This window comes from Neoarius graeffei, chromosome 10, assembly GCF_027579695.1.
Source record: "Neoarius graeffei isolate fNeoGra1 chromosome 10, fNeoGra1.pri, whole genome shotgun sequence".
NCBI lineage: Eukaryota > Metazoa > Chordata > Actinopteri > Siluriformes > Ariidae > Neoarius > Neoarius graeffei.
Window position 1 is genome coordinate 36,873,299 of NC_083578.1, and position 27,464 is coordinate 36,900,762.

At 40.1% G+C, this 27,464-nt stretch overlaps 1 protein-coding gene across 2 annotated transcripts in view; it reads left to right on the plus strand.

Moving 5' to 3' along the window:
- plat (plasminogen activator, tissue) overlaps positions 1–27,464 on the plus strand; it is a 178,579-nt gene that overhangs the window by 67,105 nt on the left and 84,010 nt on the right. For both annotated transcript variants that reach the window (XM_060931751.1, XM_060931752.1), the window contains exons 5-8: positions 17,130–17,240; positions 17,335–17,509; positions 17,604–17,695; positions 19,469–19,643. In XM_060931751.1, the coding sequence (XP_060787734.1) occupies positions 17,130–17,240; positions 17,335–17,509; positions 17,604–17,695; positions 19,469–19,643 (553 nt within the window). The remainder of the gene's footprint in view (positions 1–17,129; positions 17,241–17,334; positions 17,510–17,603; positions 17,696–19,468; positions 19,644–27,464) is intronic.

Consider the following 27,464-nt stretch of genomic DNA (forward strand, 5'->3'; position numbering starts at 1 on the left):
CAAAAACATTTGATATCCATATTAAATTGTTTTCTATTTATTATATAACAATGAGTGCAATTACCATAGCAACACCTAAATATAAATGGTGCTAGAGACTGAGAGAAAGAACAGATCTATATGAATTGGTGAAACAGAGAACGTGACATCAGCTCACTTCTTACAAGAAACGCACCGTGATCCTGGGAATTTCTCAGACTGTGAGAGTGAGTGGAAAGGGCTTGTGTTTTCAAGTCACAATCCGTCTCTTAGTGGTAGTGTTACTATTATGTTTTCTCAGTCTTTTATTCCAGTCTTATGATGATTGTTTTAAAAGGAAGACTTTTTTTAAAAAAGTACTGGCGTGTTTTGAAAGAGGTTTTTGGTTTTATATGTGCGTGTACACCTACTCTATGAGTAGAGATACCGTTTTAAACACCTTAAGGACTGTGATTGGTTCTTGTAATAACAATAAGGTTTTAATTGTTGGTGGAGATCTTAAATGCACAGCTGATAACCTGGATAGGAACCATGTAGAATCTCGTGCTGCTTCCTGAAAGAGGTTGTGTGAGCGAACAGAAACATGAATTGTGTGGTGTCTGGAGAAACTTTCATAGAAACCAGACACAATACACATGGTCTCACTGTAAAGACAACATGCTCTCACTAGCAAGGCTTGACTTTTTTTTTTTTTAGTTTTAAACATCAGCTGAATGTTTTTAGGTCTTGTTTTTTTCCATCCTGTGGGGAAAAAACACAGTGCATACTCTCATTTTAATACAGCACTCTTAAATGACATCAATTTTAGAGAGTTTTATATTTTCTTAGAGAATTTTAGACTTCAAAAAACATCTTTTACCACTTTACAGCAATGGTGAGATGTGACACAAGTGCAAACTCAGCTTTTCTGTCAACAGCACACTCACAGTGTGACCAAGGACATTACCAGATCTCTTAAATTGATTGAAGTAGTGGAACTCCAAGAGTTGGCAGAGTTCACAGGAAATCGAGGCCACGCTGAGGCTCTCAAAAAGAAAAACACTGTCAGCCGACCTGCTGGGTATGACGGTGCAGGGGGTGCTGGTCCGCTGACATTTTAAAAACACAACAAAAACGGATGCTCCCTCCAAGTTCTTCTTTAGTCTTGAGCAAAGAAACTGACAGAAAAGGCTTATGCATGCTGTGCAAGCAGAATCCGGGGATCTTGTATCAGAGCCTACTAAAATTTGCAAGCAGACAGTTGGCTTTAACTCAAAGCTTTATAAAAGTGAGCTCATAGCTGTGCAAGAGGTGGAAAAAGGCTTTCTCTAAAAGCAACATAAAATAGTCAAGGAGTCAGCAGACGAGCTTGATAAAAAGCTGACCCTTGATGAGCTGGGGGCTGCACTGAGCTGCATGGACGGGTAGTCACCTGGCATCAACGGACTCCCAGTCAAGTTCGATAAGACTATTTGGTTGGTGTTAGGGCAGGACTTGCTAGATGTATTACAGGCTAACCTGAAGGAAGGTCAACTGCTGTTGAGAAGCCATAGGGTGGTCCTGACCCTGTTATCAAAGAAAAGTGACCTCATTAACCTGAAAAACTGGTGCCCAGTATCGTTATTGTGCACAAACTGTAAAATCCTCTCAAAAGTGTTAGCAACAAGACTAGGCAAGGTGATGGAGCAAGTTATTCACTTTGACCAGATGTACTGTGTGCTTGGCAGGTCAAGCTTCAACAACATATACTGAATTCGCGATATTTTAGACATCCCCAGGCTATTGGGTCTAAAGACTGGTCTTATATTTATGGACCAGGAAAAGGCTTTTGACCGGGTTGAACACAAATACTTGTGGAAAGTGTTGGGGAGTTTTGGGTTCAACTCCTAGCCATGATCAAGGTCTTGTACAGTGACTGAGTGTGCTGAAAGTTAATGGTGATTTATGTGCACCCTTTAACATGAACTGTTCTCTGTCTGGCATGCTGTATACCTTGGCCATAGAACCTTTATTGTGCAAGATAGGAAGAAACATTTCTGGTTTATCAGTTCCAAAATATAATACTCTTTTCTGTGCGTCAGTGTATGCAGATGATATTGTGGTTATGGTGAATGGACAGAGAGATGTTTAATTCCAGTTAAAACATCAATGATTTTAATGTTTGATTATCTGCAAAAGTTAATTGAAACAAAAGTGAAACTATTTTAGTCAGGAACTGGACAAGTGGGGAACAGAGTCTTCCAGACAACCTTACTTGGGGAAACTGGAGGTTTTAAATATCTTGGAGTGTACCTCAGGGACTGTGACCATTTGAAAAAGAACTGGGAATGCACAGTTGAAAAAGTAAAAGGATGCTTAAATAAATGGAAATGGATCATTCCAAAAATGTCATAGAGGAAGAATTTTAGTCATAAATAATGCAGCAGCACTATGGCACAAATTGGCCTGCATTGATCCACCTCTGAGTTTACTAGCAGGTCTCCAGGCCATACAAGTGGATTATTTTGGGCAAGTTGCACTGGACACCACAGAGTATTTTATACCTACCCAGGGAGGAGAGTGAACATGGATTCACTTGTTAAGCAGAACTACAACCCCAATTCCAAAAAAGTTGGGATGCTGTGTAAACTGTAGATAAAGTCAGAATGCGATAATTTGCAAAACAAGGAAACCCTATTTTTCATTGAACATAGTACAAAGACAACATTTCACATGTTGAAACTGAGAAATTTCATTGTCTTTTGAAATATATATGCTCATTTTGAATTTGATGTCAGCAACACATTTCAAAAAAGTTGGGACAGGGGCATATTTGCCACTGTGTTGCATCACATCTATTTTTAAAAACACCTGGTAAACATTTGGGAACTGAGGAGACCAATTGCTGTAGTTTTGAAAGAGAAATGTTGTCCCATTCTTGCCTGATGTACAATTTCAGTTGCTCAACAGTTCGGGGTCTCCTTTGTCTTATTTTGACTTCATAATACACCAGATGTTTTAAATGGGAGACAGGTTTGGACTGCAGGCAGGCCAGTTTAGTACCCAGACTCTTTTACTATGGAGCCATGCAGTTTTAATATGTGCAGAAAGCGGTTTGGCATTGTTTTGCTGAAAGAAGGAAGGCCTTCCCTGAAAAAGATTTTGTCTGGATGGCAGCATATTGCTCTGAAACGTGTATATATCATTCAGCATTAATGATGCCTTCCCAGATGTACAAGCTATCCATGTCATGTGCACTAATGCACCCTCATACCATCACAGATGCTGGATTTTGAACTGTGCACTGATAACAAGCTGGATGGTCCCTCTCCTCTTTAGCCTGGAAGATGTGGTGTCCATGATTTCTAAAAAGAATTTCTACTTTTGATTCGTCAGACCTCGGGACAATTTTACACTTTGCCTCAGTCCATCGTAAAAGAGCTCGGGCCCAGAGAAGGCGTCGGTGTTTCTGGATATTGTTTATATCTGGTTTTAACTGGACACAGTAATGAACTGTTTTCACAGACAATGGTTTTCTGTAGTGTTCCTGAGCCCATACAGTGATTTCCACTACAGACATGTGTCTGCTTTTAATGCAGTTTTGCCTGAGGGCCTGAAGATCACAGGCATCCAATGTCAGTTTTCAGCCTTGTCTCTTGCATACAGAGATTTCTCCAGATTCTCTGAATTCTTTAATGATATTATGGACCATAGATGATGTGATCCCCAAATTCTTGGCAATTTTACATTGAGGAACGTTATTCTTAAATTGTTGCACTGTTTGCCCATGCAGTCCTTCACAGAGTGGTGAACCCCTCCCCATCTTTACTTCTGAGAGACTCCGCCTCTCTGGGATGCTCTATTTATACCCAATGATGTTACTGACCTGTTGCCAATTAACCAAATTAGGGTTTTGTTTTGTTTTTTTAGCATTGCACAACTTTTTCAGTCATCTGTTGCCCCTGTTTTATATTATTATATTATATAGAATTATAAATAATAAATAAATATAAAAAGTTTTTATAAAAAGTTTATATATATATATATATATATATATATATATATATATATATATATATATATATACACAATCCCGATTCCAAAAAAGTTGGGACAAAGTACAAATTGTAAATAAAAATGGAATGCAATAATTTACAAATCCCAAAAACTGATATTGTATTCACAATAGAACATAGACAACATATCAAATGTCGAAATTGAGACATTTTGAAATTTCATGCCAAATATTAGCTCATTTGAAATTTCATGACAGCAACACATCTCAAAAAAGTTGGGACAGGGGCAATAAGAGACTGGAAAAGTTAAAAGTACAAAAAAGGAACAGCTGGAGGACCAAATTGCAACTCATTAGGTCAACTAGGCAATAGGTCATTAACATGACTGGGTATAAAAAGAGCATCTTGGAGTGGCAGCGGCTCTCAGAAGTAAAGATGGGAAGAGGATCACCAATCACCCTAATTCTGCACTGACAAATAGTGGAGCAATATCAGAAAGGAGTTCAACAGTGTAAAATTGCAAAGAGTTTGAACATATCATCATCTACAGTGCACAATATCATCAAAAGATTCAGAGAATCTGGAAGAATCTCTCTGCGTAAGGGTCAAGGCCGGAAAACCATACTGGGTGCCCGTGATCTTCGGGCCCTTAGATGGCACTGCATCACATACAGGCATGCTTCTGTATTGGAAATCACAAAATGGGCTCAGGAATATTTCCAGAGAACATTATCTGTGAACACAATTCACCGTGCCATCCGCCATTGCCAGCTAAAACTCTATAGTTCAAAGAAGAAGCCGTATCTAAACATGATCCAGAAGCGCAGACGTCTTCTCTGGGCCAAGGCTCATTTAAAATGGACTGTAGCAAAGTGGAAAACTGTTCTGTGGTCAGACGAATCAAAATTTGAAGTTCTTTATGGAAATTAGGGACGCCGTGTCATTCGGACTAAAGAGGAGAAGGACGACCCAAGTTGTTATCGGCGCTCAGTTCAGAAGCCTGCATCTCTGATGGTATGGGGTTGCATTAGTGCGTGTGGTATGGGCAGCTTACACATCTGGAAAGACACCATCAATGCTGAAAGGTATATCCAGGTTCTAGAGCAACATATGCTCCCATCCAGACGACGTCTCTTTCAGGGAAGACCTTGCATTTTCCAACATGACAATGCCAAACCACATACTGCATCAATTACAGCATCATGGCTGTGTAGAAGAAGGGTCGGGGTACTGAACTGGCCAGCCTGCAGTCCAGATCTTTCACCCATAGAAAACATTTGGCGCATCATAAAACGGAAGATACGACAAAAAAGACCTAAGACAGTTGAACAACTAGAATCCTACATTAGACAAGAATAGGTTAACATTCCTATCCCTAAACTTGAGCAACTTGTCTCCTCAGTCCCCGGATGTTTACAGACTGTTGTAAAGAGAAAAGGGGATGTCTCACAGTGGTAAACATAGCCTTGTCCCAACTTTTTTGAGATGTGTTATTGTCATGAAATTTAAAATCACCTAATTTTTCTCTTTAAATTATACATTTTCTCAGTTTAAACATTTGATATGTCATCTATGTTCTATTCTGAATAAAATATGGAATTTTGAAACTTCTACATCATTGCATTCCGTTTTTATTTACAAGTTGTACTTTGTCCCAACTTTTTTGGAATCGGGGTTTTGTGTGTGTGTGTGTGTGTGTGTGTGTGTGTGTGTGTGTGTATGTATATATATATATATATATATATATATATATATATATATATATATATATATATATATATGGCGGGCGGCACGGTGGTGTAGTGGTTAGCGCTGTCGCCTCACAGCAAGAAGGTCCGGGTTCGAGCCCCGTGGCCGGCGAGGGCCTTTCTGTGCGGAGTTTGCATGTTCTCCCCGTGTCCGCGTGGGTTTCCTCCGGGTGCTCCGGTTTCCCCCACAGCCCAAAGACATGCAGGTTAGGTTAACTGGTGACTCTAAATTGACCGTAGGTGTGAGTGTGAATGGTTGTCTGTGTCTGTGTGTCTGCCCTGTGATGACCTGGCGACTTGTCCAGGGTGTACCCCACCTTTCGCCCGTAGTCAGCTGGGATAGGCTCCAGCTTGCCTGCGACCCTGTAGAACAGGATAAAGCGGCTAGAGATAATGAGATGAGATGAGATATATATATGGCATGCCATGCCATTCAGGAAATTCATCTTTGAATATATTGAATGAAACTGAATATATGGAATCGAACCCTGAATATATGGAATGAAACCCTGAATATATGGAATGAATATGGAATGAAACTTTGTATTCTGCCCCCGCTCCCACAGCTTGGCAGATAGACAACAGGTCCCAAGAAAAACTCTGACTCAGAGGAGAGTATTAGAGTATATTGAGAAACGCTGTAAAACTCAACAAACAAAATTTACAAATTAGTTTTATATACAGAAAATACCATTATACAAATATGCGTTAGCTTCCGGCTAATGTTAATGGCAAAATTAATGTATATGCTAATGCTAACATTCACCACGATCGGCGAATGCACAAGCATAGATTTAGACTTACAGACTTTAATGATCAAGATTGATTCAAAGATTAATTTCCTGAACGGCATGCCATAATTTTATTTATATATAATGTGTGTGTGTGTGTGTGTGTGTGTGTAATATCAATGATGTATAATGTATATAATGTTTATATATAATATAATGTTTATATATATAAGTTAAATAAGTTTTTAAAAATAATAAAATCTATTAACAAAAGGCTTGACTAAAAAGACATGTTTTCAGCCTAGACTTAAACACTGAGACTGTGTCTGAGTCCTGAACACTACTTGGAAGGCTGTTCCATAACAGTGGGGCTTTGTAAGAAATGGCTTTGCCCCTGATGTAGCCTTCACTGTATGACGTACCAGCAGATAGCCGGCACCTTTGATCAAAGTAGGCGTGGTGGGTCATAAAGTACCAGAAGTTCGCTCAGGTACTGTGGTACAAGACCATTCAGTGCTTTAAAGGTCAATAGTAGTATTTTATAATTAATACGAAATTTAATTGGGAGCCAATGCAATGTGGATAAGATAAGGGTGATGTGGCCATATCTTCTAGTTTTAGTAAGGACTCTTGCTGCTGCATTTTGAACTAACTGGAGCTTGTTTAGTGTTAAGTGTTGGCTAATTAATTTTATCTTGGGACAGGCAAAAACAGCCATACATAGTGGCAGGAAAAACAAATTGACACAAGAAACACAATATGATGTAGCAAAGATCTTTCATGGCTTTATAAAAATTAAAATCAACAAAGATCTTCACTTTCACTAGTTTCTGAAATACCAAGATAAATTTCAGCTAACCTGGTGCTGCAGTGAAGCATTGTGCTCTGTTTTGGATGATGAACTGGTTTTTGCAAAAGAATTTGAAGGATTTATTTTTTTAAAAGTAACATTCTTTTAACGGGCTCCCTTGGATTAAAGTTTTCCGTCGCTATGACGGATTTCCATCAACTGGGAGCGCTAAAGGTCAATAATGAGAGTGATGCAGATCCGAGGAAGAAAAAAAAGGGGGTAGACCCATAAGTCTGACACCGACATGATTTAGAACTTCACCAAGTTGCTGTGATTGCCTGTTGTTGAACCCTTTCTTGTGCTATGTTTGAGTTTATGTAAAGGAATAAGTTGTTGCGCTAGATAGGCATAAATAAATAAATACAGCCTCCGCTACTGTCTAGTCCTGGGGAGGCTTGGCGGAGGCAGCAAGCCACGATGCTCGGCTTGAGTTTCGTTTCTATCGGCGGCTCCAGCCCGACTTTGCACGCTCATAACTCGGCCAGGGGAGGTCCCAGCCTCCCCAAACTTGGCAGCCAGCGATCTCTGCCCTCTCCCCAACGAACCAGTGCTGCCAGGGCGGGGGACGCGATTCACCCTGAGGCGAGCCGCGGCGCTCCGCATCAGTTTCCTTTTAACGGCAGCTCCACTGATGAAGCAATTTGGCTGTCCTACTACTAGGCAACTACTTGCCTCCTACTAATACTAGGCCTATGCTATTAAGCGTTTTGTAGGTTAAACAGGCTTCGGCAGACAACGTTCTGGAAAGGCTGTGTTTTTCTTTGGTTTGAGTAGCCTACGATTTAATCTTTAAACATTATGGTTTCAGCAGTTCGCTTAAACATTGGAGGCTGCAAGATTTCCTGACACTTGTTTAAGATGCCAAACTTCATAGTAAGGAGAAAATAATTCCACAGTATTTAGTGCCTCGTCAGTCTCAAAAATTAATAGTGAAGGAGCAACGCGAATTAAGTCCCAAAAAAACATCTCGTAGGCCTATATTTTACATTTTCAAAAAAGTCCGGAATTGGAAGTCGGTCAGTGCAATGTAATGCAGTGTCTCATTCACTACGCACAAAAGGTCAGAAAACAGTGGAAGCCAATACTCCGAAGCTCAAAATTCAGGAAAGTGGCTCCGGTGTCGCAAGTGCACAAGAACAGTTATTTGAAAGTTAACCTAATGAATTTGTGCGTGCGCGTGCGATTTCATGAAGAACCAGGACAATTGGCATTCGGTGAAAGATTCACACCTATGACTCATTATATTCGCGCGCGCCCTCTCGCCCACTGTTGCTTCGTTTTCCCGATTTACACGAGTGTCTGAAGATGGAGTTTTCAGAAATCTCCACTCTGCCCAGAGTTTGCGAAAGTAGCTGTTTTCAGTGACTGAAACCTCCGTATACAGTACCAGTCAAAAGTTTGGAAACACCTTCAAATTTGATGTTTTCATTTTTAATTTTTTTCCTACATTATAATACTGAAGTCATCCAGACTATGTAGCAACACGTAAGAAATCATTTAGTAAACTTTAAAATGTTAATCAAACCAAAATATGTTTTAGATTTTAGATTCTTCAAAGTAGGCACCTTTTGCTTTGATTACAGCTTTGCACACTCTTGACATTCTCTCAATCAGCTTCATGAGGTAATCACTCGAAATGGTTTTCCAACAGTCTTGAAGGAGTTCCCAGAGGTGCTGAGCACTCGTTGGCTGCTTTGCCTTCACTCTGCGGTCCAACTCATCCCAAACTTTTTCGGACTGACTGACCTTCATTTCTTAAAGTAATGATGGACTGTCATTTTTCTTTACTTAGTTGAGTAGTTCTTGGCATAATATGGATTAGAACAGTACTCAAATAGGGCCATTCACTGTATACCAACTCTACCTCTTTACAACACAACTGATGGTCTCAAACACATTAAGAGGTCAAGAAATTCAAGAAATTAACTCTTGACAAGGCACAGCTGTAAACTGAAAGCCATTCCAGGTGACTACCTCGTAAAGCTGACTGAGAAAATGCCAAGATGTGCAAAGCTGTCATCGAAGCAGAAGGTGCCTACTTTGAAGAATCTAAAATATAAAACATATTCTGGTTTGATTAACACTTTTTTGTTTACCAAATAATTCCATATATATTTCTTCATAATGTTGATGACTTTAGTATTAATCTACAATTCAGAAAATTTTAAAATAATGAAAAACCACTGAATTAGAGGTGGTTCCAAACTTTTGACTGGTACTGCAAGTGTGAATGAGAGGTGCAACCGAATAAATAAATATGCGTCTTTTTTATCCGGCTACATGTAGGCTATCACTGCGCAAAGCCTCTAATGTTGAAATGGTAGTAATATTTGTTAAAATAATAGTAGGCTAATTTCCACATTAATTGGTAAAATGGCACAAGGGATGTGATGGGGGGGATGGCCGTTTTATAAGGGGGATGATTTGAGATTTTTATTTCAGAAGGGGGATGCCTCCCCCCACATCCCCCCTCAACTCGAGTACTGCGTATAAGGCCATATTTCACCTGACATAGGCCCTTTGATTTCCATCACTAGAGCGCGTCAAATTACTTTCGGTTTTGCCAGCATGGACACGCTTCTTTTAAATGAAGGCACAGATGTGTCAGACATCGACAAAACGGTAAAGAATAAGTGGAGATGGGCTTGGTGAAATGAAATGGGCGATAATGGCAAGCTCCTGCTGCTGTGCCAAGGAAAAAGAAACAAAAACAGGCATCAGGTGTTGCCAAACTAGATGCCTTTGGCTTCACTGTGAAGAAGCAGAAAAAGTGAACTTTCACTTTACTTTTCTTGTTTCCTGGCTTTATTTCAACAGAGTTTCTTATTTTTCTTTCTGTTCCACTCTTTTGAAAGCATGGTTCAAGTTCGACTGCACTTGCACTTTTCTCTGAACCACTGTTGTGCATTACTAAAGTATTGTTGAAATAAATTTGCACTTTGCGCTGAAAACTTGATGTTTCATCATTTATAGCCAGTAATGACAATGGTAAAGTCTTGCCTTAGCTTTAGTCATTGTTAAAATTATGTAAATGTACTATAAGTAGGGGCCGAGGAGATGATGGACAACACGGTGTTTAAAATTTGACGCATCACTGACGTGGTAGGGGCCAACGACATGGAGCTGTTTTTTTTTTTTTTTTCAGTCAGATGATTTTTTTTTTTTTTTTGCTTTAATCCATGCATTTCCTTGACATTTGTGTGTGTGTTCAGAGGTATGCACTAAGGGCATGATTCTTAAAAAAAAAGTATGCAGCTAATAGTCTATGTGTATCCTCCCCTTGACTTGAGTCTATGACTTGCATTCGAAAAAGGCAGTGACGTGCTTCGGGTGGAGCAAACAAAAATCTGGGCATTTCTTATGAAAATACAATTTACACATGCAGTGGTGCTTGAAAGTTTGTGAACCCTTTAGAATTTTCTATATTTCTGCATAAATATGAGCTAAAACATCATCAGATTTTCACACAAGTCCTAAAAGTAGATAAAGAGAACCCAGTTAAATAAATGAGACAAAAATATTATACTTGGCCACTTATTGTTTGAAGAAAATGATCCAATATTACATATCTGTGAGTGGCAAAAGTATGTGAACCTTTTGCTTTCAGTATCTGGTGTGACCCCCTTGTGCAGCAATAACTGTAACTAAACGTTTCTGGTAACTGTTGATCAGTCCTGCACACCGGCTTGGAGGAATTTTAGCCCATTCCTCCATACAGAACAGCTTCAACTCTGGGATGTTGGTGGGTTTCCTCACATGAACTGCTTGCTTCAGGTCCTTCCACAACATTTCGATTGGATTAAGGTCAGAACTTTGACTTGCCCATTCCGAAACATTAACTTTATTCTTCTTTAACCATTCTTTGGTAGAACGACTTGTGTGCTTAGGGTCGTTGCATGACCCACTTTCTCTTGAGATTCAGTTCATGGACAGATGTCCTGACATTTTCCTTAAGAATTCGCTGCTATAATTCAGAATTCATTGTTCTGTCAATGATGGCAAGCCATCCTGGCCCAGATGCAGCAAAACGGGCCCAAACAATGATACTACCACCACCATGTTTCACAGATGGGATAAGGTTCTTATGCTGGAATGCAGTGTCTTCCTTTCTCCAAACATAATGCTTCTCATTTAAACCAAAAAGTTCTATTTTGGTCTCAGCCGTCCACAAAACATTTTTCCAATAGCCTTCTGGCTTGTCCATGTGATCTTCAGCAAACTGCAGACGAGCAGCAATGGTTTTTTTGGAGAGCAGTGGCTTTCTCCTTGCAACCCTGCCATGCACACCATTGTTGTTCAGTGTTCTCCTGATGGTGAACTCATGAACATTAACGTTAGCCAATGTGAGAGAGGCCTTCAGTTGCTTAGAAGTTACCCTGGGGTCCTTTGTGACCTCACCCACTATTACACACCTTGCTCTTGGAGTGATCTTTGTTGGTCGACCACTCCTGGGGAGGGTAACAATGGTCTTGAATTTCCTCCATTTGTACACCATCTGTCTGACTGTGGATTGGTGGAGTCCAAACTCTTTAGAGATGGTTTTGTAACCTTTTCCAGCCTGACGAGCATCAACAACGCTTTTTCTGAAGTCCTCAGAAATCTCCTTTGTTCATGCCATGACACATTTCCACAAATGTGTGTTGTGAAGATCAGACTTTGATAGATCCCTGTTCTTTAAATAAAACAGGGTGTCCACTCACACCTGATTGTCATCCCACTGATTGAAAACACCTGACTCTAATTTCACCTTCAAATTAACTGCTAATCCTGGAGGTTCACATACTTTTGCCACTCACAGATATGTAATATTGGATCATTTTCCTCAATAAATAAATGACCAAGTATAATATTTTTGTCTCATTTGTTTAACTAGGTTCTATTTATCTACTTTTAGGACTTGTGTGAAAATCTGATGATGTTTTAGCTCATATTTATGCAGAAATATAGAAAATTCTAAAGGGTTCACAAACTTTCAAGCACCACTGTATTCTGCACTTGACTTATGTTTTCAGCTATGTGCTTCTGATAACTGTAGTAAATCAAACACCTCTTCATGGTAAAACACATTGCCTTTTAAGTTGGCAGTAGTTTTAAAGTTGTTTTAATTTTATCATACTTTTACAAATAAACTTCAAAAATTCCTAAAGTTGTGTTATTTGTTTTAACAATAACTCTATATTACATAGTTAAACAGGAAAAATGTAAAAAAAAAAAGTTTTACATCACATGGTGAGTTATTTGTTCAACTGGAGTAAAACAGAAATATTAATTGAAATAAGTATGAATTTGACCAATCTTATGGTATGCCTTAATAATCCTAAACCCAAAATGCCCGTTTTGCATTTGCTTGTGCTTTTGAGAGTGTGGGCAAGATGGAAAAGAGATCACCATGCACAAAGATGGCCACGAGTATTCCAGCTTCTTCTGGATATACTGGTGCTCACTGAAACGCAGAAAATTTGTCTCGACCTGAAGCCAATATCTGCCTATACAGTCTCCTGGATGAACAGCCTTCCAGTCAGGGTAATCACTCGCAATTCGCATATGTTACGACCCAGAGGTCATGGAAACAGATAGGACCCAATATGCAACTACAGGAAATGAGCAGAAGTGTACCTGAGGAGTGGGTTCATGAGGAGGGCAGGCAGGTGGCAGATGCAGCAGCACAGTCCAAAACCATTCATTCATTATCTGTAGCCGCTTATCCTGTTCTACAGGGTCGCAGGCAAGCTGGAGCCTATCCCAGCTGACTATGGGCGAGAGGCAGGGTACACCCTGGACAAGTCGCTAGGTCATCGCAGGGCTGACACAGAGACAAACAACCATTCACACCTACAGTCAATTTAGAGCCACCAATTAACCTAACCTGCATGTCTTTGGACTGTGGGGGAAACTAGACCACCCGGAGGAAACCCACACAGACATGGGGAGAACATGCAAACTCCACAAAGAAAGGCCCTCGCCGGCCGCTGGATTCGAACCCAGGATCTTCTTGCTGCTAACCACTACACCACCGTGCCACCCAGTCCAAAACCCACTCAGTGAAATCCAGGAAGACAGCGTGAGGGCAGAGTGACCGACGGTAATAATCCCAGGGAGAAAAAACGGAGCCGGAAAAAAATAAAGTCCCCAATCAGTCACAGCAACAAGGCCCAAAATACAGCAGGCAAAACCGTAATCCAAAAGGTAAACAAAGTCCCGAGCCAAAGTCACAGCAACAAGTCCTAAAAAACAGCAGGCAAAAATATAAGCATGAACGTGAACCGGACGAAACTTATGGTGAGTATTTATCCACGTTGAGTGAATCTCCTTGGTGTGTTTATATAAAATGGCTGATAGCACTCCTGCTATGCGTTTGTTAACACAGCATGGGGAAAATGGGATAAAACGTTGTGTAGAGCGCAAAGGCACAGATCAGGATCCTGAAGTTTCAGTGTAACAGGCCGTAGTATACCCCCAGTCCGGACTATACCTGGGGTTAAAGCGGCCTAAGCTAGATTATACCCCCGGTATGTTATGGCCTAGGCCAATTTATACTCTGGGGTATATTATAGCCTAGGCCAATTCATAACCCTCAGGCCAAATTATACCCCCATGATATCAGTAGTGCTGAGCAATATACACAAGAATGACTTAATTTTTCAACATTTTATTGAGAATTCAGTTTTGTCAGGTAAATTAGCTTTCTCACTTAACTGACCTAAATCTTAAAACTCTTAACACATAGTCTTTTATTACTTCAACCAGAAAAACTTTAATCACTAAAAATATTAAACTTCCACAAAGATCAAAGATTACTGCCACACTTCTCAGTAGTGTTTACACATTAAAATAAAAGCACATATCCAAAACATTATAATGCAGTTGTACACAGCTACAATTGAACTTTTAACTGTCACGTATCAATGAGTTAGATCTTATATCAATAGAATTACAATATTTTGGGTGAAAGGTCTCTCTCTCTCTCTCTCTCTCATATATATATACAGGCCTAGAAATTCATATATTTTTTCACCAGCCAACCGGACTAGTTACCTTCCAAAGTAACTAGCCAAACAGAAAATCAACTAGCCAAAATTTGTTCATGTATGAATTTTACTTCTGTCAAAAATAACGCAAAATTGAGTAGTTACTATTGTTCATGACTAGTGTGCATTTATTTCAAGACCCGAGTATTTTGATACTGTTGTTAAATACATAAATGAGAACAACACAGAGTACCATAATATAATATCAACAAATAATAATATATTGGAAAACTTGGCAACCTGGTGTATGAGTATTGAAAACAAATATATTTACTATCATGACTATAGCACCCAAAATATGTCCAACATGCTTTCTGTATTTAGCCATTTATGAGAGAGAAAGCATTAGGAGCTTCATATTGACTAGGAATCAACTTGAAAAAAATTAATTATTCCATAAAAATCATATCGCAGCCAATGCCTACCTTGCGCCCACGTTTGCTTATAAGGCCTTTGTCGTTTCTCCTTCTCATACGCTTTATTGGTGGCCTTTTTCTCCTCTTCAGACCGAGGTCGCTTTGTCCCCATCTCTGGCGGTTTCTGTACACCTTTCAGAAAATTCCACATCGCAACGTAGCTTTGGCAGATGTAGATGTAAACAACAAAAAACACACATGTTTAAATGGGCGATAATGTGGCCACATCTATTGAATTTGATAACGTGATGTGGCAGCAGGGGCGTGGCCAAGCGTCGGTCTGTGAATGGAGGGCGGAGTCAGGGAAGGTAAGTGGTGGAATCATTGCACCTGATGGGGATTAACCTGTGTTTGTGTGTCTTCCCCAGTGACCGCGCCCTTTAAAAGGAGAGGAGAGCAGAGAAAGGGAGCTGTCTCTCCCCAACCAGAACACGTGTGTGTGTGTGTGTGTGTGTGTGTGTGTGTGTGTGTGTGTGTGTGTGTGCGCACGCACAGCTGGGAAGTGATAAAAGTCTGAAAAGCTAGCAATAAATAGTTCATTGAGAACTCAGTTCTGGCCTGCCATGCTTCTGTGCTCCACCCACCTGGTCCAATATTACACGTGATTACCGCGATATTCAACGAGATGCGTTATATGCATGCGCAGTAGTGAAAAAACTGACAGCCTGACTCGTACATGATATGATTCGGGATTCTTCGGTAGTTTCCGTCCTGCCGATAAACACATAAATTAACACAGACATGGCACACGCTTAATATGTGGCGGCTTTAGTTGACGGTGTGTCTGAATCTTCGCTTCATATATATTTTTTATTTTCAACTAGCCAGCCGGGCTGGCTAGTGACAGGAATTACCCGCCAAATGACAAATTAAGTCGCCTCAGGCGACCGGACCACCGCGAATTTCGAGCCCTGATATATATAAGTGTAAAGTGTGTGTGTACAGTTTGGAAGGCCTGCTTAATACGTTTTCCCACTTTAACATCTCTGTATCGGGAACACATTTTAGCACACACGTACACACACTGACACAAAGGACAAGACCTTTCAACCAGAGTGAATATAAATACAGAATGCCATATGATCTGTTTTAAATGGTTGAGTCCACTGATATAAATGAAAGGGTAGATCAGAATCAACGTATCAACAAACAAAGTGTGAAATAAATTGCAGATTTATTTGTTTTAAAAAATACTTAGATGTATCCTAAATAAAGATTATATTATGAAATGAAAAGTAAGGCCGCCTGCTATGCTCACTTTTAAGTAAAACCATTACTACATCGGCAGTGCGTCCCCCTCCACACACACTACATACACGCATGAACTATCTTAGCCTTATTACTTAGTTACAGTGCCAGCAGTGTGTTAAACAGTCGAGTCCACTGAAAAATGTGCAAGGAAGCTCAAGATGTTATGTAAACATATTCCTAATATTGATTTCATGGACATCTATCCCTGCCAATAGGAGTTAACGTCGGCATCTCACTAGCTAGGGCCCTAGTAAAAATAGACTTTCCTAACTGTAATTTACAAAGATTTCAGTTTACAAATTATGACGTGCGCATGTCATTTAATAATGAATTATTTCTCATTTAATAATGAGAAAAACTTTAATCACTTGGAAACAGGAACCCGTTTGGTTCCCTCTGGGTGAAAAAGTGAGTATATATACTATGTAAATACAATCAAATCCTCTTTACACAGAGGGGTATATTCTGGCCTGGAGGGGTATAGTCTGGCCTTGGCTATTTTACACCTTGGGTATAGTTTGGCCTAGGACAGTTTATCCCCCGGGGTATACTCTGGCCTGGGCCAAACTATACCCAGGTTTAATCTGGGCAGGGGTTAATTTGGCCTGCTACACCTGGTGGATCGTGACAGCATAGGCCCACCACCCATGTTGTTTGGTATATTTACTTTATTTTTGGGTTTTTGTCATACATAGAATCTAATGCCTTGGCAATTGGAACATAGCCAAGCTCTCCCTTTGCATTTATTTTCAAAATCAGAGTATGGTTTATGGTTTGAAAGGATTCCAGTGACATTCACATGATAAATGTGGAAGTCCACATTCAGCCTTTTCCCGACAGCCAAAACACACTTGGTTGTGACTATTTTAAATAAATAAATCACGCTTCTTTCAAGAGACTGCCTTCATTCTAAAGTTAAGCCCTGATGGCATGATTGGAGTGCATAAGGGAAAATACACATAATTGAAATGCGTAACTGGAAATGTGCAATAAAAAAAGGACTTGCATGTAAAGGGGAGAATTGCCATAAGTTATTTGGTAAACATGTTATTTCATCATCAGAATGTGCAGTGTTTTCTTTCTTTCTTTCTCTCTCTCTCTCTCTCTCTCTCTCTCTCTCTCTCTCTCTCTTTCTTTCTTTCTTTCAATTAGCCTGTTATGCATCAAGATGCTACAGTGGTGGCACATGTAAGGAGGCAGTGTTCTCCAATGACTTCATATGCCTGTGTCCACCAGGATTTACTGGACAACAGTGCGAGATCAGTTGAGTACAAACTGACAAGCATTAAATATCCCAATTGGAGCCTGAACATTGTCACATGATACTCACACTAAATTGCATTTTCCTTTTTGTTAGATTTGAATGAGAAATGTGTGAGTGGGCAGGGCTCTGATTATCGTGGTACATGGAGCATCTCCAGCTCTAGCACTGAATGCATTAATTGGAACTCAACGTTACTCAGAGACAAAAGATTCACAGCCAGGAGACCAGACACAAGAATCCTCGGACTGGGCAATCACAACTATTGCAGGTACTCAGACAAATAAATAAATAATAATAATAATTATTAAAATGCATTTTAAAAACCCTGTTGTTGATTTTAAAAAAAATCTGTGTTTCTTCAGAAATCCAGATGGGGACTCCAGACCATGGTGTTATGTTTATAAAAAGTCTCAAATTGTGTGGGAATTCTGTTCTATACCAAAATGTCCAACAGGTGCTACACACACACACACACACACACACACACACACAATATTAAAAATATACACACCCCTATTAAAGCAGATTTTTGTTGACTAGAGCCCCAGTCTCAGCTGAAGTGAAGCAGCCTTATAATATGATGCTGCCACCACCACACTTTATTGTGGGTATAGTGTTCTTTGGGTGATGAGCTGCCTTGTTTTTGCAAGCATTGGGGGTGATTTAGGTGGGTTTGGATTAATTTATGAGGAAGAGTTTCCAACAGGCCTACCCCTCTTAGTAGTGTCACTGTGGTGTCCCATTTTCTCTACTTGTTGATGATAGCCTTCGAGATGTTCTATGATATTTTTTAGGGGGGAATTCTTTTGTACCCCCTCTCCTGATCAATAACTTTCAATAATGAGATCCTGTACATACTTTGTAAGCTGCTTGGGGACCATAGCTTCAGCAGTCAGAAGATGTCAAGAACATTCTCCAGAAACAGCTGATCTTTATTTGGGGTTAAGCTGAATCATTTAAGTGATGACAGCTGGATGATAATTACTTTTGAACATTAGTTTTAAAGTGATTGATTAATTCTGAGCATAGTCACATGCCAAATTATAAAAGGGTGTGCACACTTGTACAACCAACTCATTCTAAGTTTTTTGTTTTGTTTTGTTTTTGTTTGTTTTTTTTCCTAAAATGGTTCCATTTGTTTTTCACTTGAATTTTCTTGGTTACTATATCACATTTAAAGGTGGATAAAACATCTGACATTATTTAGCTTGGTTTTTTAACTTTGCAAAAACCTGCAATTTTAACAGGGGTGAGTAGACTTTTTCATACTGTACACACATTTGCTTTTTCAATATGCCAAATGAAGGTTTAAATTAGAATTTATTCTTGTCTATGCCCAAAGAATATCTAATTAGCACTTATGATTATGTGGTGACATTATGATGGTTGCAAGAGCCAAGTAATACACATTAAATAAGAATTCAGTAGTACATCCCAAACCCCATTCTCTGCAGTAAATGCCAAAATAGTAATGACACCAATGGTGTATTTTAGTATAGTAATATATGGTTTGGGACACACCCCAAACCTGAGGGATGTAATTATCTGGTACCATTAGGTCCTCAGTATTGCAGAACTGTTTTGTGAATCCAAACTTGTGTCTGATCAGTGAAGCAATGAACTAGCTGACTAACTTTAGCTAATTGGCTCAAAGAAAGTCTTGTTTAAGGAGAATGTCATCTTTGATTTATTTTGCCTTTACCTCTATGTTAAGCTGTACCTGAAATTAGGGGCAGCTCATTGTCCATACTTGACATATCTGAATTGAGGTATGACATGTAAATTTTAAATTTCTTGCTAATGTTGCAGTTCTGACTGTCTGTTACTTTTATAGGATTTCTAGGGCAGCTCAGAGCAGCTCAATAATAATTTATTTTTTAGTGTCAGGAAAAAAAAAGAACAAAATACACTCTGGCTATAATAATGAAAGATGAAGTTGCTGTGACCATGTGTTTATTAACATCATTAATCAGATATTTCAGCTCTAATTAATAGTTCATTGTTAATCATTCTACTTAGTATGACTGAAATAAAGGCTCAGGTACGACAAATAAAGACAATATAGGGGAGCAAACAAAATCAGGGGAAGGATCTGAGTAGAGAGTTTAGTCTAAGAAAATGTGCATACCAAATCAAAATCAATCCAAAAAGACAGTGACAACAGGAAACATAAGCAAGAGCAAGAAATCTGGTGCACATGCATAACAAATTATCGTTCTTCTGTTAGACCCTGTACAGGAGTGTGTACAGGGATCGGGTCAGTCCTACAGAGGAACTCAGGCAGTCAGTAAAAGCAACTCTAAGTGTCTGCCATGGGACTCACCTGCAATCTACCACAAGCTTTACACAGCCTGGAGGCCAGATGCCAGAGAGCAGGGTCTTGGCAGCCACAATTACTGCAGGTAAGTAGAAAACACACACACACACACACACACACACACACACACACACACACACACACACACACACAAAACCACACGTTTTATCTTAGACCACTGATATCTGAAAGGACTATATTGAAATTGTACCAGTGTTTAATACCAGATGCATTTCTGAAGCAAAATATGTCATAAGTGGCAGATACAAATATACAAAAAAAATATAAAACCTAACCTTAACAAGAGTTTCAGTCCATGAGAGCTCTTAAAGACATACATTAAACATGAACCCTACCGCATTTGTAAGCACCAGAAAAGATTGAGGCATATAGCAAAAAGCACCTAGAGGCAAAACACAAACCTTATGCACAAACCTTCTAGGCAACCCTACAAAACTTGGCTCTGAACTTACAAGATTCAGGGCAAACTGTAATGCTTTGCATCTATCTAAAGTCCATGTGCTTTTTATAGTGGTTAACTAGGAAATGAGAATAATCATAAAATAATAGGCTCAAAAGTAAGGGGAAGGTGCCCTTTGCTGGTCTGGAGTGGGAATGTCTGGATTGGATATTACAGAATCCACAATGAGGGGCAGCTCCCAAAGCCAACCTCTCACTGTGGTGCGGTCGTTCTCTGGGTCTAGGTGCAGGGTGATCAGTGTGTCTTCAGAACTCTTAACTTAAGTAGAGGTCCAAGATGTCTCTTGTGGGGAACCAGGAAATGTTTTTCAGGTCTGTAGCTCTCTTAGTCCACCAGGTAATACATGGTGTTACCCCACCGTTTGGAGTTAAAGATCATTCTGATGGTGTATGCAGGTGTGTCCACAATCTCCACAGAGGGAAGTGGTCTAGTTTTGGGTACTTGAGGAGATGGGGAAGACAGAAAAGGCTTGAGAAAGATATTTAATTTGGGTGAAACATGAAATGTAGTGGATGCTCTAGTTGGTAAGATATGGGATTTATTTGTTCCAAAAGCTTAAAAGAGTCTATGAATTGGGGACTTTCTCAAAAGTAGTTGAAGATACCTTGATAGCCACCTAGTAAGTGATGTGTTCATTCTAGACTGCTTCTAAAGAGCTGTCGGATGCTTTACTGTATCGGAATTTGATGCAGACTAATTCCACTAAAGTGTTAGTTAGCGGTTAGCTACTTTCAGGCTTTCAGACTAGCATAGTACAGTCAAAGCTGGAGAAAAGGACAGTTTGCTGGAGGTCAATCAGATTGCTGACTGTGGAGCATTGCTGACTGAAGTTTCCTGTGTTCTTCATAGTTGATGGACACACTTGACATCAGAACTGGGGTCTGTGAATAACTATGAGGCTGAAGTTGGCTGCTTATTCTCAGCTCATTATTCAAATTTTCCATTCCACCTTAAATACTGTGTAGCTGACTGCAATGACATTATCGCACTTGTAGGGGGACTAATTTACTGAGGCTTACCTTCAGAAGTTCATTTGGCTTTTGATTTGCAGTAATTTAACAGGCTTCAGTTGACTCTATTACCACTTTGAGGGAAGTACATGTCTGGACAGTCTCAGAAATCGTATGTGTGCACTTTATTAGAAAATGAGGCAGGCTTAGAAGAAATAAAGTGTACACATGCTTCAAAGAAGGAGGAAGATTGTTCTAATCAATAGGGGCTTTGTATTGAAATGACCCATGTCCAACTTCTTTGAAAATTCTAAGGACAAAGAAAAGGGGTATTGAATATGTCTCAGTGGATATGAAGAGCTACATAGATCCAAGAACTGTTCCAAATAAGAAGGACAAGTAAAATGAACACATTTGAAAATGAATTGAACCTAGTGAAATTGCCTTCTAGAATTAAGTGATGCATACATGAAGCAATGGTGAGTTCTGTATGGAGATAGTGATCAACTATATCAAAAGCCTTGGAAAGTTCAATAAAATTGCACCTGTGTGTTGACCATTATCAAAGGAAAAGAACAAATCATTAGTGAATTTTAGAACAGCAGTGGTGGAAAATTTAGGACTAAAACCAGATCGGGATGGAGATGTCCTGTGATAGATGATTAAAAATAAGATTTTCAAAAACTTTAGCACAAGTACAAATCATAGATATTGGTCGATAATTATTCACATCAGATGGGTCTCCATCCTGGGAAGGAGGGGTAACTCTAGCACATTTCCATCTGGGGGAATTGAACAAATAGACAGAGACAAATTAAATAAATCTGCAAGAGGATACATTATGATATGAGAAGCAAGTTTAACAAATTTGGCTTTGAAACTATCAGGACCAGCACTGTTACTTTTTTTTTTAACTCACATATAACAAACTTCAGTAGGCAAGATTTTTCTAAAGGAAAATGAGCCACTGGAAGTAGTAAAGTTTGAGGAACCAGCCATACCAAGGGAACTGAAGTGTTCAGAACCACAGATAGAAGGGAAATGTTGATTAAACACATGAGAAACATGTAAAAGACTAAAATAATTTCATTATTAATTTTTATCTGATTTATGGGGCTTTAATTAGTTTTACTGAGAATACTAATTCAATTGATTCAAGAACTGTCTAGGATTATGAAAATCTTGAGACAAACTATATGTATAGTAATTGGATTTTGCATTCTTTTTTTGGTCTTACATACAGTAAATATAGGATTCCCAATAAGTAGACTCTTTAGGTAAATGATAAATCCCTTTGTTTGAAAAGCCTGATAAGATGTGAACTGATCCAGGGTAATGTTTACCTTTAATTCTAATTGTTTTCATGGGTTCATGTTTATCAATTACATGAGTAACTTCAGAATAAAAAGTTCCATGCATCATCAACAAATGGATTAACTGAAATCTCTCCCAGTTAAAAGCAATTAGGTCTTGAATAAAACACTCATTCATTAATATTTCTGTAATATAAATGGAGATCTAGGATATGAACAGGAGATCTTGGTATGAACTAAACACTGAGCGATACTTCACAATGTGTGTGAGTGTTTCTCATCTCATCTCATTATCTCTAGCCGCTTTATCCTGTTCTACAGGGTCGCAGGCAAGCTGGAGCCTATCCCAGCTGACTACAGGCGAAAGGCGGGGTACACCCTGGACAAGTCACCAGGTCATCACAGGGCTGACCACATAGAGACAGACAACCATTCACATTCACACCTACGGTCAATTTAGAGTCACCAGTTAACCTAACCTGCATGTCTTTGGACTGTGGGGGAAACCAGAGCGCCCGGAGGAAACCCACGCGGACATGGGGAGAACATGCAAACTCCACACAGAAAGGCCCTCGTCGGCCACGGGGCTCGAACCCGGACCTTCTTGCTGTGAGGTGACAGCGCTAACCACTACACCACCGTGCCGCCCCTGTGTGAGTGTTTGCTGTCCTTAAATAGGGGAGCTGATTCCTGGGAAAATGGGAAACAGGTGTGTCTTTAATATTCCAGAGAGGAGGGGCACTGTGGCACTTGGGAATTGTAGTCTGTGGTGGCTATGTTTAGATGCCAATACGAACTCAGATTATCAGTGCTGTTACTGACAAAACACCCCCTGAGGCACTCACTCTAGGAGCGATTTCTTTTCTAGGGCAACCTCTTTTTCTGGGCACTTGTTTATTGGGATGTTCATTGTGGAATTCTTGGGTGAGGAGCGGGTCTAGGATATCCTTAGCAAGTACCCAGCTGCATTCCTCTGGACCGTACCCCTCCCAGTCTACAAGATATTCCAGGTTGCCGTGTCTATGACGGGAGTTGATGATCTTGTGGACCTGATATACTGGTTCTGCCTCTAGTTCTAGGGGTAATGGAGGTTCACTGGTGGGTGTATTGGTGGCTAGGCACCTTTAAATGGCAAGTTTTAGGCACAACACATGAAACGTATGTGACAGGCAATGTGTTGGGAGCTGTAATTTGCAGGACACCTGATTGATTCTATAGAGTACTTTAAAGGGACCAACGTATCGGGCATGGAGCTTCCGGCATGTATTGGGATAGGTTCTTTGTGGACACCCACACTCTGTCACCCAGTGAATATATGGGTGTTTCCCCTCTGTTCTTGTCAGCATAGCACTTATACCTGCCAGCCACCTATTCAAGCCATTGGTGAACTCCTTCTGACACTTGTTCACTCCTTCGGAACCAAGAGTCTACTGCCAGGATTTGTGAGGGTGAGTTGTCCCACAGGAACAGTGGTGGCTGAGTTCCAAGGATGCACTGGAACAGCGTGAGCTGGGTGGCTGAATGCTTTAAAGAATTTTGGGCATACTTAGCCAAAGGAAGGAATTGCAACTGATCCTTCTGGTTCTCTATACAAAACACCCTAAGGAAACACCTTATCTCCTGATTGGCATGTTCCATTTGGCCATTGGATTGTGGATGATATCCTGAGGTTAGATTCCCTGAAACTCCTAGTTTATCCATGAACTTGGACCTTACCCTGGATGTGAACTGAGGGTCCTGGTTACTTACAATGTCCTCTGGGATCCCGTAGTACCAGAAGACGTGTGAGAAAAGCAGTTCAGCTGTTTCAAATGCTGTGGGCAAGCCAGGCAGAAGAAAGAGTTTTAATGTTTTAGAAAATCGATCAATTACCATCATAATAACTCTGTTTTTTTTTGAGACTTGGGTAGATCTGTGATGAAATCTATGACCCAATGAGACCAGGGTCTTTGGGGTATAAACAGCGATCAAAGCTTGCCCATGGGTGGAGCCCAGGCTACTTTGGCTTGGGCACAGGTTGAGCAGGAGGAGACAAACTTGTTAATCTCAGATACCATATTTTCCCACCAATACTTATTTCAGATGAGCTGATAAGAGCGTTGACTACTGGGATGTCCAGTGGCAGGGGATGAGGGACCCCAGGTAATGAGCCAACCTCGGAACTGTGGAGGGACATACATGAGACTGGGAGGACAGGTTTCTGGAGGGTTGTGTAGCTAGGCTTGAGCTATTTCTTTGTCTATTTCCCATGTAATGGCATTGACAAAGCATTTGGGTGGCAGGATAAGAGTGGGTTCTTGGTTAGTATTTGTGACTATGTGAATTCTACAGCCCCGATTCCAAAAAAACTTGGGACAAAGTACAAATTGTAAATAAAAATGGAATGCAATGATGTGGAAGTTTCAAAATTCCATATTTTATTCAGAATAGAACATAGATGACATATCAAATGTTTAAACTGAGAAAATGTATCATTTAAAGAGAAAAATTAGGTGATTTTAAATTTCATGACAACACATCTCAAAAAAGTTGGGACAAGGCCATGTTTACCACTGTGAGACATCCCCTTTTCTCTTTACAACAGTCTATAAACGTCTGGGGACTGAGGAGACAAGTTGCTCAAGTTTAGGGATAGGAATGTTAACCCATTCTTGTCTGATGTAGGATTCTAGTCGCTCAACTGTCTTAGGTCTTTTTTGTCGTATCTTCCGTTTTATGATGCGCCAAATGTTTTCTATGGGTGAAAGATCTGGACTGCAGGCTGGCCAGTTCAGTACCCGGACCCTTCTACGCAGCCATGATGCTGTAATTGATGCAGTATGTGGTTTGGCATTGTCATGTTGGAAAATGCAAGGTCTTCCCTGAAAGAGACGACGTCTGGATGGGAGCATATGTTGCTCTAGAACCTGGATATACCTTTCAGCATTGATGGTGTCTTTCCAGATGTGTAAGCTGCCCATACCACACGCACTAATGCAACCCCATACCATCAGAGATGCAGGCTTCTGAACTGAGCACCGATAACAACTTGGGTCGTCCTTCTCCTCTTTAGTCCGAATGACACGGTGTCCCTGATTTCCATAAAGAACTTCAAATTTTGATTTGTCTGACCACAGAACAGTTTTCCACTTTGCCACAGTCCATTTTAAATGAGCTCATGAGATGATGTCTGCGCTTCTGGATCATGTTTAGATACGGCTTCTTCTTTGAACTATAGAGTTTTAGCTGGCAACGGCGGATGGCACGGTGAATTGTGTTCACAGATAATGTTCTCTGGAAATATTCCTGAGCCCATTTTGTGATTTCCAATACAGAAGCATGCCTGTATGTGATGCAGTGCCGTCTTAGGGCCCGAAGATCACGAGCACCCAGTATGATTTTCCGGCCTTGACCCTTACGCACAGAGATTCTTCCAGATTCTCTGAATCTTTTGATGATATTATGCACTGTAGATGATGATATGTTCAAACTTTTTTTTTCAATTTTACACTGTCAAACTCCTTTCTGATATTGCGCCACTATTTGTCGGCGCAGAATTAGGGGGATTGGTGATCCTCTTCCCATCTTTACTTCTGAGAGCCGCTGCCACTCCAAGATGCTCTTTTTATACCCAGTCATGTTAATGACCTATTGCCAGTTGACCTAATGAGTTGCAATTTGGTCCTCCAGCTGTTCCTTTTTTGTACCTTTAACTTTTCCAGCCTCTTATTGCCCCTGTCCCAACTTTGAGATGTGTTGCTGTCATGAAATTTCAAAATGTCTCACTTTCGACATTTTATATGTTGTCTATGTTCTATTGTGAATACAATATCAGTTTTTGAGATTTGTAAATTATTGCATTCCGTTTTTATTTACAATTTGTACTTTGTCCCAACTTTTTTGGAATCGGGGTTGTAGAAAGGGCATTTGGAACCTGGATGGTAGGAAATGGAGAATTGGACCCAGGGGCAAGAAGAGTGCCCACCTTTCTTGATGTGGATTTAGCCATTTTGCTGTCTTTTGGCTTTCATGTTTTTGAAACCTGGATGGTAGGAAATGGAGAATTGGAACCGGGGGAAGAAGAGTGCCCACCTTGCTTGACATGGATTTAGCCATTTTGCTGTCTTTAGGTACTCAAGGTTCTTGTGATCAGTGAAGATTATAAATGGATGTGTTGCCCCCTCTAGCCAATGTCTCCACTCCTGAAGGGCCAGTTTTATAGCAAGAAGTTCCTGAGTTCCGATGTCGTCATTCAGTTCCACTAGTGAGAGTTTCTTTGAGAAAAAAAGCTATGGGGTGTAGTTGGGGCTTCTTCCCAAAGTGCTGTGACAGTGCCCCTCCCACTCCCATCTCTGAGGTGTCTGGTTCCAAGTGAAGGGTACAGTAGGATCTGGATGTTGGAGGATGGGTGCTGATGGGAATGCTGCTTTGAGCTGTTTGAAAGACTCCTCCATGGCCTGATTCCATTGGCAGCATTTGGGACCCTTCTTGAGCAGAGCGGTGAGAGATGAGGCAATGGTGCCGAACCCCTTGATGAAGCGGCAATTAAAAATTGGCAAATCCTCAGAAGCATTGAAGTTCCTTGACTGTAGTGGGTTTGGGCCAGGTGGTAACTGTGGAGACCTTGCTTGCATCCATGTTCACACCCTCAGCACTGATGTACCCAAGGAACAAAACCTGAGTTATGTGAAATTCGCATTTTTCTGCTTTGACATTAAGTTGGTTTTCTAGAAGCTTGGGTCAGCACTGATTTAACATGCTTATGGTGAGTGACCTCATCTGGGGAGTAAATCAAGATGTTGTTGATATAGGCAATAACAGCATCCCAGCATGTCTCTGAGGACGTCATTGCTTAGACACTGGAACCACTGGGAGTGCAAGAAAGTCCATATGGCATCACATAATATTCGAAGTGACCTGAAGTGGTACTAAAGGCAGTCTTCTATACATCCCCCTCATGAATTCTCACCAGGTTGTAAGCACTCCTAAGGTCCAGTTTAGTCAATATACTAGTGCATCTCAAAAAATTAGAATATTGTGAAAAAGTTCAATATTTTCCATCAGTTATTTAAGAAAGTGAAAACGTTATATATTATAGACTCATTACACATAAACTAAAATGTTTCAAGCATTTTTCTATTTTAATTTTAATCAGTATGGCATACAGTACAAAAACATAAAAA